A 14,941-nucleotide genomic window follows, 5' to 3' on the forward strand; every position below is an offset into this window, starting at 1 on the left:
AAAACATTGAAATCAATTTGTGATACAGTAATGTATATCTTCTTTATTGATTTAATTAACTAGATAATATATTTAACTCATACGCAAGGTGGAGTTAAATTTTATTTTTAGGACATCAGCATGACAGTTTTTATTGTTTAGCTTAGTGAAAAATATTAAATTGTGGGATGGGCTTCAACAAGGCAACAGTGTCAAATTAAACATCCAATTGATTGGTTTTTTTGTTTTAATGGCTACAAGTATAGAAATTCCTGATTCACAAAGATATTTTCTTAAAAATATACTTAAACACATTCATAGCTTGCTTTCCAAGGAAAGATATACTTCCTCAACTACAACTGCAGTTCTCTAAGACTTTAGATTTAACTCCAGGCATAGTAACTTAAAAACCTTTTTTAAATTATTTATTTATTTATTTATTTATTTATTTATTTATTAAGAGTAAACTCTACCCCCAACATGGGGCTCACACCCATGACCCCAAGATTAAGAATTGCATGCTCTACCAACTGAGCCAGCCAGGTGCCCCCAAATATAGTAACTTTTTTTGTCTTAAGATCAATGAATTCATTTTTTCTTTTTTTTTAATTTATTCAGAGGCAGAGAGAGAGAGAGAGAGAGAGAGAGAGGCAGGCAGAGAGGCAGAGACACAGGCCTCTCTCTCGCTCTCTCTGAATGAATAAATAAATCTTAAAAAAAAAAAAAAAAAAAAAGAAACAAAGCAGATGAACATAGGGGAAGGGTAGGAAAATAACATAAAAAGCCAAGAGGGAGGCAAACCATAAGTCTTTTGACCATAGGAAACAAACTAAGGGTCACTAGAGGGGACAGGGTGGGGGGAAGGATTAACAGGATGATAGGCATTAAGGAGGGCACTGGGTGGCATGAACACTGGGTGTTATATGCATTTGATGAATCACTAAATTCTACCCCTGAAACTAATAATACACAGTATGTTAAATGAATTTAAATAAATTTTTAAAAAAAGATCAATGAATTCAACTTTGGCTAGGTCAACATCATCTTTGATATGGTTTATATTAAATAAAAAAGAGATTCTGATCCATGATACACTTTAATGCCACCATGATAGAATAAATTTGGAAGAGGTGCATCAGACTCCTAGGGTTTGGTGATATAGGGTTTATAGATACCTCTTTTCAAATACACTGGCAGAGGGATGCCTGGGTGGCTCAGCGGTTGAGCATCTGCCTTCGGCTCAGGGCATGATCTCGGAGTCCCGGGATTGAGTCCCACATTGGGCTCCTTGCATGGACCCTGCTTCTCCTTTTGCCTATGTCTCTGCCTCTCTCTCTCTGTCTCTCATGAATAAATAAATAAAATCTTAAAAAAAAAAAAAAAAAGAAACCACTGGCAGAGAACTTTGCAGATAGGAACTACTAGAGACTGCATAGATGTCTTGGTTCCCCAGTGAGAGATTCCATGACTTTTGCTATTTAGTGGCTGAATGACTGTAGGTACAAAGTTGCCTGACAGTTGCCCAGCTTTGTCATATGAGCATCTACAAAGACCATAATCATGCAGTGTGATGTGATGCCAGTTTATATACCCTTAAAGTAGTGATGAGTGAGAGCAATGATACAAAGATGTCTACAACTGTAAAATAAAATGAAATCATCTGATTCCTACTAGCAGTAAAGTATAGGTAGTGCCAGTGTTTGTAGTTTATGATCTATATTCATAATCAAAGGAAATGATGGATTTCATTTAGAGGTTAGTAAAAATTAAAATGTGGGTTTTTTTCCAAGTTAGGGTCATAGGTACCTCCTATATTCCACCTCCATAGACCCCAGGTTAAGAATCTATGGCCTACAAAACAATCTGTGGAAAAGCAGGCAAAAAACATGAACAGATAGTTAATAAAAAGATAATTAAAATGGTCCTTAAACATATGAAGAGATGTTCAATTTCACTTAAGAATGCAAATCAAAACTGCTGAGATGCCATATCTCACCTGTTAAGCAAAAATTCAAAAGCTTGACAATACACTTTGTTTTCAAAGTTACAGTGAAACACACCCTCATCTATTGCTGTGGGAATACAAAATTAATTATATAGCCCCTGCAGAGGGGAATTTGGCCATATCAGACAAAACCACCTTTGTATTTTCCCTTTAACCCCCAAATCCCACTTCTAGGAATTTATTCTGATAATGCAGCTCCAATATGAAAATACACACGCACAAGATTATTCGGTGCAGCATTATTTATCACTGTAAAACCATTTAAATGCCCAGTCATGGAAATTGGTTGAATGAAATGTGATGTGTGCATATAATGGAGTTCTGGGTTGTTAGGAAAAGAAATGAGGTGTCAGATCTCTGGATAGGGAGAGATTTCTAGCGGATATTTTTAAGTGGGGAAAACTGAAATATAAATTAGTATATATCATATACTGCATTTTGTGTAAGAAAGAGGGGGAATAAAACACATATGTCTGCTTATTTTTACAAAAAGGGAACATGAAAGCTCAACTAGACAAGAGTTACCTATAAGAGTTGGGGCCAGGATAGAGTAGGGTAGAAGAGTTTCAGGAGGGCATGGCTTTTTGCTGGGTGTGCATCTTGGATAAAGTTTTGACTTTTGGCAACCTGCTGATATTTTCCATATTCAAAAAATAAAATGAAATCAACAGGTTAGGGGAAGCCAGCTGAAGCAGGTGAACTGTAATTCAAATGAATAATACAATCACACTGAAAGGGATTTTTTTAAAAACTCATTCAGGTGACTTATGAATATAGTATTTGACTATGTATTTTTAGTTTTGAATGGAGTTGGAGAAGCAAAAACAATTACCAAACTCTTTTTAGTAGGCTTTTGCTTTTTGTGATGGCACAGGTGAAAACAATTCTGAAACTGTTCTAGGTGTATTCTAGGATTGAGGAGGTGTTACTCTCATCTGAGTAAGTGTGTTGCTGTTGGTGGAACCAGTTTTCACTGTGGAAGAGGGGATGTACAAATATGGAATGGGGGAAGGCAAGAAAGAAGCCCTATAGGGATGGACTGAAATTGGAGCTATTGGACTCATTATTTCTAAAATGTATATGTGTATATGTGTGTATATGTGTACATATATACGTGTGTGTTTATGTATACATGTATGTATGTCCTAGCTCTGTCTGCAGAGAGGGCCTAGAAGTAAAGACACCCCACTAGCAATGAGCATACCAGGGCTCTTCAGAGAAATGGCTGATTCGAGGACAGGGGCAGGGTAAGTACAAAATGAGCTTGGAACATCTAGTGCTCAAAAAAAAAAAAAAAAAAAAAAAAAAAAAACCTAGGAAGGAAGGAAGGAAATGAAAACTTGTTACAGAGTACAGAACAAACTTGAAGGGGTTCCTACTGGCCAGACCTAAGACAGTTTGAGCGCCAAAATAATTAATTACGAACAGTAACGAAGCATAAACCATTGAAAAAACGGGAAGCCCTGAGCACACCCATATGAGAGAGAGGAGGAAGGAGAACACTTGCTTACTGTGGATTGCTGAACGCCAGCTTATAAGCGTGGCAAGACACCGGCAGGAAATCAGTTTTGCAAGCTTCATAGTAAAAATTGACTCAGGCCTGAATCATCAACGAATGTTAAATCTAGGGGGTAAATTTTGATTTGTTTATTAGTTGCAAGGGAAAAGGAGTAACAAAATGAAGAAATACAATAGTACCTTGACTTGATTGAAGTTGATGTCATTGGTGTCTGTTTTCGGAGTGGGAAAAGAAGTACCTATCAGACCAGCCTCCTCACAGATAATTATAAACTCTGGGCAAATTTTTAAAAACTACTACCTAAAGTCACCAGAGTAACCTAAAGCAGGAAGATTCTGGAGGGGAGTTATCCCTTGGAATAGAGTGAGTTTCTGTTTTTACTCCTTTTAAGCAATTAGAGCCCAGTGGGGTAGCTAAAACTCCGAAAACTAGGTCTCTCTGGCCTAAGGAACTAGGACAGAGGTCAGGGTAACTACAGCCACTAGAAAGTGAGGGGAGAACCTTAGAAAGGAGAGAGACAGAGAAACAGCCTCAGATTTTATGTATAAATTCAACCCAAGTCTGGCTGAGCCCTGAACAATTCTTTTACGGGCAGACTCTGCTAAAGATGAAAGAACTGAACTGGGATTTGAGCAGCTGCCCAAAAGACAGACGTGGCAATTTAAGCCAAACGAAGTGACTTAAAGCAAAACACAAGATCGACACTCTTTGGAGGCCTATAATAGAATCCAGAGTATCCACAAGATAACATTCACAATGTCCAGGATATAATCCAAAATTCACTCTACTAGCAGACGGCAGATAGGTGTACATTCTGTGCCTCTAGTCATGATACCTTGAGAAGCAGCACCTGTGTAGTATTCCATCTAAGAATGTGTGATCTAAGGCCACATCAGACAAACCCAAAAGGAAGGGATCATTCTATTTAAAAACAAGAAAGGTTCAGAAAGGAACATTTATTCTTCAAAGATAATCAATGTCGTAAAAGTCAAAGACAGAGAAAATGCTCCAGATTTAAGGTGATTAAAGAGATACAACTAAGTGCATATATGATCCCAGACAGGATCCTTCCTGGGAGGAAAAATGCTCTGAAAGACTTTCGTAGGCAGTTAACAAAATTAGAATATGCAAGAGAGATTAGAAAGAAAAGTATCAATATTAAATTTACTAAGTTAATAACTGTACTGTGATTATATAAGAAAGTATCCTTTCTCTTAAGAAGTACATTTTTAAATATATGGGGGTAAAGAGGTGTGATACATGCAACTTAGTTTGAAATGGTACAGAAAAAAAATATGTGTGTGTGTGTGTATGTGTGTATGTGTTGTGTGAGTGGGTGGAGAAAGTATGAGCGCAGACAATGAAGCAAATGGGGTCAAATGTTAGATATTAGGTAATTCTGAGAAAGTAGTGAATGTTTTTTGAACATTCTTGAAACTTTTTTGAAGATTTGAAAGATTTTTTCAAATTATTATTTCAAAGATTTTTTGAAAGATTTGAAATGATTTCCAAGTAAATGGGGTTTTTTCCCTCAAAATTCATTGAACTTAATTTAATTAACCTTTTCAGTCTAAGGATTTGTTGTTGTTGTTGTTAATCTCCATGCATATACTATTTCTTTTCAGTATTTTTCCCTATACCCTTTATTTTAGCAGCCTTACATGTATTGATAAATTGATTTAGGAGTAAATGGTTTTATTCGTGTGCTTTTAACAAATAGCAAATGAGAAGCACCCTCTGGTGGGATAGTATCTGATTCCAGCTGCATTACACAGTTCCTCACGGTGACCTCTATGACATTTTTTTGATTCTTGTCGGTTTCAATTTTTAAATTCATTTAAAGGTGCATTAGAGCCCTATAATCCTATACAAAGAATTAAAAGTAGCATGTATTCCTTTATTCTTCCTCTTGTTTTATCTCTGAAGTCACTATTTTTGCTCATTTTCATGTATCTGATAATCTGGTTTTACCTATTATCTACAGGGTTTTATATATTATTAAATATCAGTAAAAATTCATTTATTAAATTTATGCTGAAGTACAGCCTTTTCCTATAGATTTATAAAAACTGTGTTTCGGTTTTAAAACCTCTAATTTTTTTTTAAGAAGCTATTTAAAGCTAGACCACAAGACTATTAAAAAAAAAGTCAGAACAAGCTTGTCACACAATATAATATGATATTCTTAACAGTTTGGGGTGGCATTGAAATATTTATTGTCTCCAACCAATTAGGGGCTTTAGCTTCTGTTCCTTGCAGTGTCTTAGGAGATTACTTTTAGTACAAAGATAACATGTTATTTGTATATGTTTTTTCCAGTGTAAACCATTCCTTCTGTGTGCTGGGTTTCCCAGAAGATTAAATCCCTTGGAATTTATTTGACTAATGTCCATCTGTCATTTCCTCTGGCATTTTGATGTCCCCATCTTTTAATTTTACATTGTTTGGACATTACTACTTGCTTGTAAATTTTCTGTTATAGTAGAAATATTCATGATACAGAGAAATGTTTTTTCCCCTATCCAATAAGGATTTTTAAAGCAGCTATTGGGTGTCCAGTACTGTGCTACATTCTGTAAGACATGTGGAAAAGAAATGGAAAATTCACTTTTATGTAGTTTACAGTCAATCTGGAGCTATAAGACCTATTTGAGTGAAAACAATTGTATATATCTCAGGTGGTGATGTAGGAAAAGCTTTGAAGTAGCATGTCGAGTCTGCACATAAAGCTCTTGGTTTCTAAGCAAGGGGGGCCCTTTTGAGCTGGAATTAATCTTTAATTCTTTTTTGAGGGAAGTGGTCCTAGAATTAGTCTTTGAACAGTGGCTAGGTTTCAAATTGATGAGCTGAGAAGTTTAAGTTCATGCCAAGAATTAAGGATGAGAGATTTGGGGAAAGGACAATGAGAATGTTTCATTAGAAGGTGTTTAAAAAAAAAAAAAAAAAAAAAAAAAACCAAAAAAACAAGTGGTTTAACTGGGCTGAATAGTGAGAAATAAGATGATACCAGTTGATAAAGATCTTAAGAACCCACTTAATAGAGCAGTTTGGGCTGAATCTGAAAAGCAGTAGATAAGTGGCATGTCAGAAGAGTGGGATGATTCAGAGATAAATCCAACAAGGATATATATATATGAGTAGGATTAGGGAGAAATGAGAGCAGAAGACCAGCTGGGAGCCTGTTGCTCATTCAGGCTCAGGTTGATGCAACTTTAGGTTAGGATGGTGGCAATAAAATAGAGAAGGGCAAACATGACAGACATTTTGGTGTTGAAATAAAGAGAAAGTTGCAGGAGGCTGGCGAAGAGGGGCAGGTAGGCAGTGGTGGTGAGATCGGTCTGCAGAGAAGCACTGAGGGGCCACAGAACACTTTCTAGGGAGAGCTGGAGGGGTAAGGGGTGCCCTTGAGGCAGGTAAGGGTTACATATTATCTGTTCAGGGAAGGCTGGGGCAAATGAAGGGTTCCTGCCCACCTTTCAGGACAGAGGAAACTTCTAAGTATTTGAAGCCAAAAAGAAAAAATAGTCTTGAGGAAAATATAATCTAACAGCTTTCAAAGAACTCTTCCACCTCCTGGTCAGTGTTCTAACAGTTTCTATTTCACATTGCTTCATAGCTGACTTACTTATTTTTACTTCAGATCCAGAAACAGCAAGGCCCAGCAATTCCAAAATCACCACCACACTGGGTCTGGTCGTCCATGCTGCAGGTAGGATTGGAAGGCCATGAGACCCCCTTCTCTCCTGGCTCAGTGTGGGAGGCTTAGCGTGTACATCCCAGGGAGCGTCCCCGTGAAGTCCTCTTGGGCTGGCCCTCGGGTTGAAGGTTGCTCAGTGAAGTCCTCCAACACAAGTACAAGCCCAGGAGGTGTACTCAGTGTCAGGGATTTGCAAGCTAACAACAGGTTTTCTATTTTTTTAATAGAGGAAAAATATTTTGTGGCACAGGAAAATTATATGAAATTCAAATTCCATCACCTGTAAATAAAGAGTTTTTGGAACACAATCATGCCCATTTGTTTACATATTATCTATGGCTGCCTTTGCACGGTAATGGCAGAATGCAGTGACTGTAAGGGAGCAAATGATTTGCAAAACCTGAAGTATTTCCTGTCTGGCCCTCAAGAAAAAAATATGCTGACCTCTGCCCTAGAGCCTCATCTAGAAAAGACATTTTTGTACTGAATAGCCTTGTTTTGCTCAGTATATACCAGTGAGGTGGAGGTGGGCTGTAGAATGCAGAAGGCACGGCATCGCTGACTGGGCATGCCTTAGAGTCACAACTGAAGACCAGTCCCTGTAGTAGGAGTCTGAGACTGACAAAGGCACGTGGAAGATGGCACACTGTCACCTGGACCCTTCAAATATAACATGCTTATCTGACAAAAATTCATTTAGCCAGCCAATACTTGCTTAAGTATTAACCATCTATGTACAATATTTATGTTTTTCCTACAAGATACAGAGATGCTTACTTTGCAGTCTTTGCAATTTCTGTTATAAGAGCTGACATACTGAATATTTGGGGCCAGGTGCTAAGCTGTTTACATGTGTTACCTCATTTAACCTTCATGAAAATCCTAGGAATATATATACTTCCTTGAGTCCATTTTAGAGATAAGATGGCTAAGGTTCAGAAAAGGTTAAGGAACCGTAACACAGTCACATGCAGCTCTACCTGACTCTAAAGCCCACACACAAAACTACACTATTATAGTTGTTGTTGTCATAGTGTCTTATGTTTTATTTTTTCCAAATTTAGCGGACGGTGTTGCCTTAGGAGCAGCAGCCTCTACTTCACAGACTAGCGTCCAATTAATTGTGTTTGTGGCAATAATGCTACATAAGGTAAGCAGAACTTTAGTGAAAGATTTGATATTGAATATATTCATAATTAAAATTTCTCTTTGGTCATTAACATTTTTTTGGAATGGGAAAATGTTTTAGTTTTCTTAATTGCCATTCATTTCAGACAGTTGACTAGCTCTATTCATAGCTAGGATTTTTTGCTACTATTTTCTTAAACTTTCACTTGAAGGGACTTTTTTATGGTCATATATACAAACTCTTAAATTCTCTACAGATTTCTGTATTTTAAATATTTCTGTATTTAATTTTTGTTCATAAATATTTTTGCTTTCTTATAATCTTTTCTTGACTATTTCTCTTTTACTACTAAGAAACACACACACACACACACACACACACACACACACAGAAGTGTAGGATATTTTCTTAGCTTAGAACATTAATTCCTAAAAGGCAGAACTCAATTTTGGTGTACCATGCCTGGTTTTTTTTTTATGAGAATTCAGTCAAATGACATGTACTTCATAATACAGCAGTGATCCATACTTTTAAGAGTAATCAGGAATAATTTTTCTTTTCCAGGCACCAGCTGCTTTTGGACTAGTTTCCTTCTTAATGCATGCTGGCCTAGAACGGAATAGAATCAGAAAACACTTACTGGTTTTTGCACTGGCAGCACCAGTTATGTCCATGGTGACATACTTAGGACTAAGTAAGGTAAGTCTGATTCATTCATAGCTTATCTAGACAAGTATCTAATTCTTTTGTGACTTATCAGAACTTACGGTCTCTTATGTTGAATTTGTCAATTAAGTTACCCCCTCAAACTAAAGATGAAATTAGGAGTAAAAGCCAGTACAAGGTAAAAATCTTAATTGCAAGGCATTCTCTTCATAAATTTTGAACATTTTCCTATTCAATTAATTTGAAAATTTCTTTTCCATCAGTTCTGAAAACATTTGCACAGACAAATGATCTGTAAATAGCATAACTCAAGCCTAACCAGACACTGGTTTTGTTTGACAGATATAGAAGTCACAACAGTACATATTTAATGTTATGTATTTAATTCATTTAATGCAGGCACATGAAGTGTGAGGGACAGGCAAACAGCAGCTTTGAGAAGAGTAGGGAGTAGAGGGATGTCTTTGTTCTCCTATCACCACATATAAAATATCCAGTTGTGTGTGTGTTTTTTTTAAGATTTTATTTATTCAGAGAGACACAGAGAGAGAGAGAGGCAGAGACATAGGCAGAGGGAGGAGAAATAGGCTCCATGCGGGGAGCCCAAGGTAGGACTTGATCCCAGGACCCCGGGATCATGCCCTGAGCTGAAAGACTGTCACTCAACCACTGAGCCACCCAGGCGTCCCTCCAATTCTTTATCATTGCACTGAGCATAACGTCAGTCCTGAAGTAACTTGTGTCACTTGTCAGTTCCAAGCCTGGGCATTCTTCCCTGTTCACGCTGGATCTTTCCCTACCTTCCAGTTCTGTCCCCTGGGGCTGCAGGACCTCCCTGCTGTACTTCAGTGTGAACTGATTAGCAACAAGAGAAAAATCTGAGAACCAAACTGACTCAGGGCTAGTGTATATGAACTGCTTTCCCCTATACTCTCTGTCAGGGTCATTGATTCTTCTAAGTGTCATTCCATTCGTAGCTGATAGAGTAAAACTCGTATCAAAAAGAACATATGAGAAATGAGATGGTTAAAAGATGATTAAGTTCCTGTTAATCAGGTTTATTGATCTGGATTACTAACAAATGAGGTGTTATAAAAACCCCCTCTGATCATTTGAAGAGCCTTTTCTTCTTTCAGTCCATAAGCAGTATATAATTATCCTCTTTATCACTTCACTGACCAGTGCAAGTCTTTAGAACTTCTGATAAGAAGGTATAATTCTGGAGGTATGGGGTTACCTGTTACATTGTAGTGTGTTCTCTTTTTAAATTTTTAATTGTCATAGTCCATAGGTCCACTTTTTTAATAGAAAAAGGTAAAGTTAATTGTGTCAAGATTAGTTTAGAAGATGTTTCTAATCTCTGTGAGGGCAGGTGCTGCAATTTGATTACCACTGTATCTCAAGCACCAGCCTAGAGCCTGATATATGTATAAGGATGTTCGTTAAATATTAGTAGAATAAATGAATGAATGTACAAAATTTAATACCTGCATTAATAATGCTGTTGATTCCATTGTAAGAATAATACATGCCAGATCTGTTTAACCAGACTTGAAATTTGTTTGAAAAAGCAATTGTGTACATCATCAATGTACAGTCTTTAAACTCTTATTTGGAAGCTTCTCATCAATAACAAAATTGCTCTGATCTCAAGATGTCCCTGTTGCACCAGTTGTGAATACTGTTGTTTTTCTTTTTAAATCAGGATTTCTTCTTGACCCTGAATTTTACTTAATTTTTCTTCTTTCTCTCCCTGTCTCTCTCTTCACAGAGCAGTAAAGAAGCCCTTTCAGAGGTCAATGCCACTGGAGTGGCCATGCTTTTCTCTGCTGGGACATTTCTTTATGTTGCCACAGTACATGTCCTCCCTGAGGTGGGCGGAATGGGGCACAGCCACAAACCCGATTCCAATGGCGGGAGGGGCCTCAGCCGCCTAGAGGTGGCCGCCCTGGTTCTGGGTTGCCTCATCCCACTCATCCTGTCAGTAGGACACCAGCATTAAACGTCGGGTTCTGGCCTCAGGCCACAGCTCTTTGCCGTCCCATGAGAACAGCCAGCACGTGATAGCTGCTCACTTCCTCAGTCTCTTGTCTCACTTTGCCCGTCTCCACCTGTATTCCTAGAGTCCAGAGGGAGGTGAGATTCAAACCTGGAGAAATGGAAAGCTTTTAGAGTAGAAACAACACACTGCGACTGGATATAGACATTCCGTTGTGTTGTTTTTTTAAAGGGCCCTAGGCATTTTGAGTTTTGATGTTTCTCTTAACCCTATTCTCAGGGAAGGTGGAATTTCATTTTAAGGAAAAGTGGAGAACTTCATGAACTCACCATGAAATAGTAATTATGAAAGTACAGTGTTCTGTAATTAAGCTAAATCTCTTTCTTAGTTTAGAGGCGCTGCCACTTACTTTATCCATTGATTTTTAACATGGTCCTCACCGTGTCAGACTGGTGCTTTAGCATCTATGCCACATGCCTTGATAAAGGTCATAATGCCCACTGTCTTAGATGCTAAAGGTAATTGTAGTTTATTTGGGACAAGAGTCAGGAAAATGACAGCAAGACGCATGAAAAGCTGACTTTTTACTGAGAACTGTCCATTGACAAGAGGATGTCTGGAGAGACTTAACACCTCCTTTCACATCTGCCTCTTTAAAGAGAGCCTGCCATTCCATCAAATGGAGCAGCAGAGATGGACTAGCGTCGAAGGAGGCGACTAGTATTTCTTCTCAAGTTCTCCTTTGCAGAGTACCTGCCTCCAATGCAGAGGAGCCAAGTTCTGGTAGGTTCAGGCCCACTCAGGCTTTCCTTTCAAGAACAGTCAGATCCCAAAGTGTCTTTTGAAATGAAAGGGTTTTAATTTTAAGTGAATTTGGATAGTAACTGACATCTTTGTAGTAATCTTTTTAAAAGTAAGATTACCAAAACCTATGTTGTCCCTATTTTTCTTTTTAAGTATTTATCTTAGCAGACTAGCAGTCCCTCTGGCAAATCCTTGGTGTCCCTTGGGGAGTGCTAGGCCAGTGTCATATAAATCCCTGTACCAGTGAAGAAAGTCAAGATGTATGACAAGTGGGAAGTGTTTGCCTCTTGATTTAAAGCTTATTGAAATCATGTCTCTTGTCTCTTCATCTTTTCCATGCTCTCCTCCTGTCTTTCCTCCCCCAGCCCCTCCTCCTTATCTATAATTTGCTGCTTACTGCTGGTGGTGATGTTAGTATCTGTGTGAACTGAATTCTCATCAGGACAACCACTTCTTGAACTGTGATGATGAAGATAACATTGTCTCTGTTCTTTATTCCTTCAATGAAGTTACCTTTGTGTCAAATGCAACTTTGTTAAGCCCTTAAAATATCACTTCCTCATATGTGAGATGACACAATCACTAATATTCTGGTCATTTGAACAGTTGAGATAGTAAAAGTGTTTAACAAACTGGGATGATTTTTCCATATTTGCCAAAATCCCTGTAAACTTTGTGTTATCAACTAAGTGTATAATACTGTCATTAATTTATTTTGATTTTCTGTACCATTTCAAAACATTATATAAAGAGGGAACCAAGACTATTTTCTTCAGGGCAGTGGGTTTAGGAGTTCGTAAAATGTTTTATATAGCGTATATGCCAGCATGCCTTTAATTTCTTTATTTCCTTCCTAGATTTGTCACTGGGTCAGCAGCTATGGAAATAGAACTTGCGAGCCCTCTGCTGGCTGTAGACCAAAGTAGCATAAATAGGATCTGGTTTTGTATAGTGGCTGGCAACCATTGCATATGATATTAAAACCAACAAAGGTACAGTCTGGAAAGTCTAAGTGACTTTCCTGATAACAACTCTGAGGAATCACGGGGCTTTGTCTGATCCTTTAAGATGTCATGGTTGGTTGCCTTGATTCTCCCTGGAAATGTACTTTGTTAAATAAACAGTACATCCTAGTGTCTGGTTTGGTGTGCGTAGCAGCACTTTCTCTCATACTGTTGTGTGCAACAGTGAGAAATTTGTTCTGCCGGCCAAAGCCTGTTTCAGCAGTGCCTTGCCATTATTAAAAGTTTGTCTAGAATATCTTGCTGGGGGTTGGGGCCGCTGGGCTTGCACTCTGGTGAGGAGGATTGAACCATCAAATTTCCAAATTCACCTTCCCCTCTGGACCTCGCATTGACAGGCGAACCTTGTAAGGCCTCTCAGCTCTCAGAAGCTACAGGCTTTCCCAGTTTTTAAAGTTTCTGCCTCAGGAACTCCTTTCTCTCCTGGTCAGTGGGCAGAAATAGCCATACTAATCTTAGAGGGCTCAAATGCAGCTTCAGGCAGCAAGGGGCCGAGCAGCATGACAGAGGCCTTCTTTATTGCAGGAAGAACTTGCCCATGGCGGGCAGTGTCCCAGCAGAGGGCACAGCAGTTGCCAGTTACTGGCACATTTCAGTTCTGTTTTCCTCTTGTATCTTCTGCCTCCTTAGATGGAGATGCCTTAATGCTCTCACACATTGGGCAGCATTGGCAATTCCTAAGTTGCTGCTGTGATTACAGATGGAATTACTGGCTACCAAAGAGATGCAGCTGATGATGAAGAGCATGGCCCTTCCTTCCTCATAGCCTGAGCTAGTCTTTATTACAATTTGACTCCGATTTCCTTGGTAGGGACAGATTTCTTCAGATTCCGAACACACTCTGGCAAATGAAGGTGAAAAACACTACTGGTCCACTCCCCTCCCTTTTTCTCCAGCCAATTGCATATCAGACCCCATTTCCCCGAAGCAGCGCTGTTCTAGGTCTTGTGGCTTTCCTGTACACGCTGTAGTTAGATTTGTTTTAGGCACAGGCTCTGCACCGTGGAGTATAGATGGTTGGAAACAGTTGCCATCTACAAAGGCTATGTGTTTTCTCTTCCCCTGTCACCTTTTTTCCCTATTCAAAACAGTTGAGTCAGCCCTGTTCTATATTTTGAATCATTAGAGAAAGGTCAAAGATGGTCATTTTGAGGGGTCAGTTCTTGGTAGAGAGTAGGCAATGAAATTATGTTTTTTATCAGCCTACTTGTGTCCCTGCCTTGGTTTTTCTCTTTTTCAAGGATTAGAACTAGGGGGACACACCAGCTTTGGAGTATTATACCCCTCAGACCTGTGGTAGCTAGGTACTAAACAGGGAGCTGTCTACCAACAACACAAGCCCTTAGAAAATGCTCTTGTCTATAGGGCCCCTGTGCCCCTTGGGAGCTTGAAAATATTGGCCAGATTCTTCTAAAACTGCTACAGTGGAAGGTGATCTACAGGAGAACTATCCTTGCATTAGAAAATCTCTACTCAAAACAATAATCCCAAGAGCACTATTGGAGATGCTATCAATGATGGAGCCCCCCTCCTTTTACCTGAGACATCTAGATTCACCCCAGGAGACTTGAGGGAAAATTGTGACTTGTAGGAAAGGACTAGACAACCATTGGGAGTTCTCCAGATATGCTCAGCCTAACGCAAGGAATTTGGCTTTGATCTTTTTTTCTGATAGCATTTCTAGCAAGTTGGAAGTCTCATGGGATAAAACTGCAGTTCCCCTGGTTCAGTAGCTTGAACAGTGATTTTAAATGTCCCCTTTTCTGGATCCTTTGTAAACATGAAATCATTCCATGGATGGCTGCCTTATAATTTTGTCTTTCCACATTAATTGTGAATGGTTAAAAAAAATTTTTTTTGCTGTTTTCTGATTTGTTTTATGATATTAAATTTTTATTAGTGCATACCTTATGTGAGTGGCTCATTAATCTCTTAGCAGTCCACTTTTTCTTTCTGACAGCTAGACTTGACCCATATTTGAACATCACAATAGGTAATGAAAAGCTTTCCAGGGCATGGGAAAGATGTACCCACTCTGTGCAGATCCTTTAGGGAAGGAGGTATGGGAGGTGAAGGACACAATACACCATATGTCCCAAAAGATACTAATTCATTGACTTT

General features: G+C 38.6%; 1 protein-coding gene across 2 annotated transcripts in view; it reads left to right on the forward strand.

Moving 5' to 3' along the window:
- SLC39A9 (solute carrier family 39 member 9) overlaps window positions 1-14,731 on the forward strand; it is a 43,978-nt gene extending 29,247 nt beyond the window's left edge. The window contains exons 4-9 of one of the 2 annotated variants that reach the window (XM_025442309.3): window positions 7,144-7,212; window positions 8,265-8,350; window positions 8,894-9,028; window positions 10,767-10,868; window positions 11,654-11,777; window positions 12,164-14,731. In XM_025442309.3, the coding sequence (XP_025298094.1) occupies window positions 7,144-7,212; window positions 8,265-8,350; window positions 8,894-9,028; window positions 10,767-10,868; window positions 11,654-11,777; window positions 12,164-12,183 (536 nt within the window). In that variant the 3' untranslated portion in view covers window positions 12,184-14,731. Of the gene's footprint in view, window positions 1-7,143; window positions 7,213-8,264; window positions 8,351-8,893; window positions 9,029-10,766; window positions 10,869-11,653 lie in introns of both variants that reach the window. The other variant, XM_025442307.3, reaches the window with a different exon arrangement.
- Window positions 14,732-14,941: the final 210 nt, after the last annotated feature.

The sequence above is a fragment of the Canis lupus genome, chromosome 8 (assembly GCF_003254725.2).
Source record: "Canis lupus dingo isolate Sandy chromosome 8, ASM325472v2, whole genome shotgun sequence".
Taxonomy (NCBI): Eukaryota; Metazoa; Chordata; class Mammalia; order Carnivora; family Canidae; genus Canis; species Canis lupus.